The 2360-nt window shown below is 45.2% G+C and overlaps 1 protein-coding gene across 1 annotated transcript; it reads left to right on the plus strand.

The window, feature by feature from the left end:
• Positions 1–138: 138 nt before the first annotated feature.
• LOC117939935 (PHD finger protein 19-like) lies at positions 139–2204 on the plus strand (the record flags this gene model as incomplete). The annotated part of the gene is made up of 3 exons (XM_034865333.1): positions 139–224; positions 349–438; positions 1849–2204. Coding segments are annotated over 3 exons (456 nt in total), but the record flags the coding sequence as incomplete, so codon positions are not given.
• Between the last annotated feature and the right edge of the window lie 156 nt (positions 2205–2360).

A 2360-nucleotide genomic window follows, 5' to 3' on the forward strand; every position in this document is an offset into this window, starting at 1 on the left:
GTCTGTCTGTCTCTCTCTCTCTGTCTCTCTCTGTCTCTCTCTCTCTCTCTGTGTGTGTCTCTCTCTCTCTCTCTCTCTGTCTGTCTGTCTGTCTGTCTCTCTCTCTCTCTCTCTCTCTCTCTCTCTGTGTGTGTGTAGAACAAGCTGTCCTGCAGTTGGACCTCCAACCACCACATGGCCAACATCTTTGACTTCACGCTGGACGAGCTGCAGAGTCTCAAGAGGCGAGATACCTTGATTCAGTCACCATGACGATGCAGCTATCAACATGATGTGTTGTTGTTGTTGTTCTCCAGTAGGACGCCCAGTGTTCACATATCAACATGATGTGTTGTTGTTGTTCTCCAGCAGCTCCAGTAGGACGGTCAGTATCGATCAGGACTCCACTGATGCTTCAACTTCAGGATCTGCTACAACCAGCACCTCTTATCACTTCAGGTAAACTACAGCTAGCTAACATACAGCTAACATACAGCTAACTAAGATACGGCTAACATACAGCTAACATACAGCTAACTAAGATACGGCTAACATACAGCTAACATACAGCTAACTAAGATACAGCTAGCATACAGCTAACACACGGCTAACTAAGATACAGCTAACATACAGACTAAGATACGGCTAACATACAGCTAACACACAGCTAACTAAGATACAGCTAACATACAGCTAGCTAACATACAGCTAACATACAGCTAGCTAACATACAGCTAACTAAGATACGACTAACATACAGCTAACATACAACTAACATACAGCTAGCTAACATACAGCTAACATACAGCTAACTAAGATGCGGCTAACATACAGCTAACACACGGCTAACTAAGATACAGCTAGCATACAGCTAACTAAGATACGGCTAACATACAGCTAACTAAGATACGGCTAACATACAGCTAACTAACATACAGCTAACTAAGATAAGGCTAACACACGGCTAACATACAGCTAACATACAGCTAACTAAGATACGGCTAACTAAGATACGGCTAACATACAGCTAACATACAGCTAACTAAGATACGGCTAACATACAGCTAACACACAGCTAACTAAGATACAGCTAACTAAGATACGGCTAGCATTCAGCTAACATACAGCTACCTAACATACAGCTAACTAAGATACGACTAACATACAGCTAACATACAACTAACATACAGCTAGCTAACATACAGCTAACATACAGCTAACTAAGATACGGCTAACATACAGCTAACACACGGCTAACTAAGATACATCTAGCATACAGCTAACTAAGATACGTCTAACATACAGCAAAGTAAGATACGGCTAACATACAGCTAACTAACATACAGCTAACATACAGCTAACTAACATACGGCTAACATACAGCTAACTAACATACGGCTAACATACAGCTAACTAACTAACATATGGCTAACATACAGCTAACTAACATACGGCTAACATACAGCTAACTAAGATACAGCTAACATACAGCTAACTAAGATACGGCTAACATACAGCTAACATACAGCTAACTAAGATACAGCTAACTAAGATACGGCTAGCATACAGCTAACATACAGCTAGCTAACATACAGCTAACTAAGATACGGCTAACATACAGCTAACTAAGATACGGCTAACATACAGCTAACTAACATACGGCTAACATACAGCTAACTAAGATACGGCTAACATATGGATCCTCTACGGGGTCCAGAGGACAGTCCAGGACAGAGCTCGCTCTCCTGATCAGTTTTAATAAGTAGAGTACCTTTATTGTGGTGGGGCCTTTAGTGGAGTACCTTTTAATGTGGCGGTGTGTGGACAGGAAGTGTCTCTGACCCCTGATGTCTGTCTGTGTATTGCCAGGAGGAGGGTGGGCAGCAGGAAGAGGAAGTTGCCTAGCAACAGCTACAGCCAGTGGGCCAATCGCAGCGAGGCAGGGGAGGAGCCTCCTGGTATGCTGGAGGACGCAGAAGAAGCGTCAGACTCCCCCCACTTCCTGTCAGACCCCCCCCAGATCCCGTCTGACTCCTCCCTCTCCTCCATCTTCGGCGTGGGCGAGCGGTACCAGGTGCTGGCGCGCCGTGTCACCCCGCAGGGGGGGGTGCAGTACTTACTGGAGTGGGAGGGGCCAACGCCATATTAGGAAGAGCTTTGATTTCTCCCTGTCTCGGCCAATCAGAGCTCTCTGGGCCAATCAGAGCTCTCTGGGCCAATCAGAGCTCTCGTCCAATCAGGCGGAGGAGAGTGGGAGGAACCAACGCTGATCATCAGTGGTAGAAACTAGTTAATACAGCCAAAGACACACACACACACACACACACACACACACACACACACACACACACAGTTGAGTGTATAGTATTATGGTCTGTATG

Source organism: Etheostoma cragini, unplaced genomic scaffold (assembly GCF_013103735.1).
Source record: "Etheostoma cragini isolate CJK2018 unplaced genomic scaffold, CSU_Ecrag_1.0 ScbMSFa_1483, whole genome shotgun sequence".
NCBI lineage: Eukaryota > Metazoa > Chordata > Actinopteri > Perciformes > Percidae > Etheostoma > Etheostoma cragini.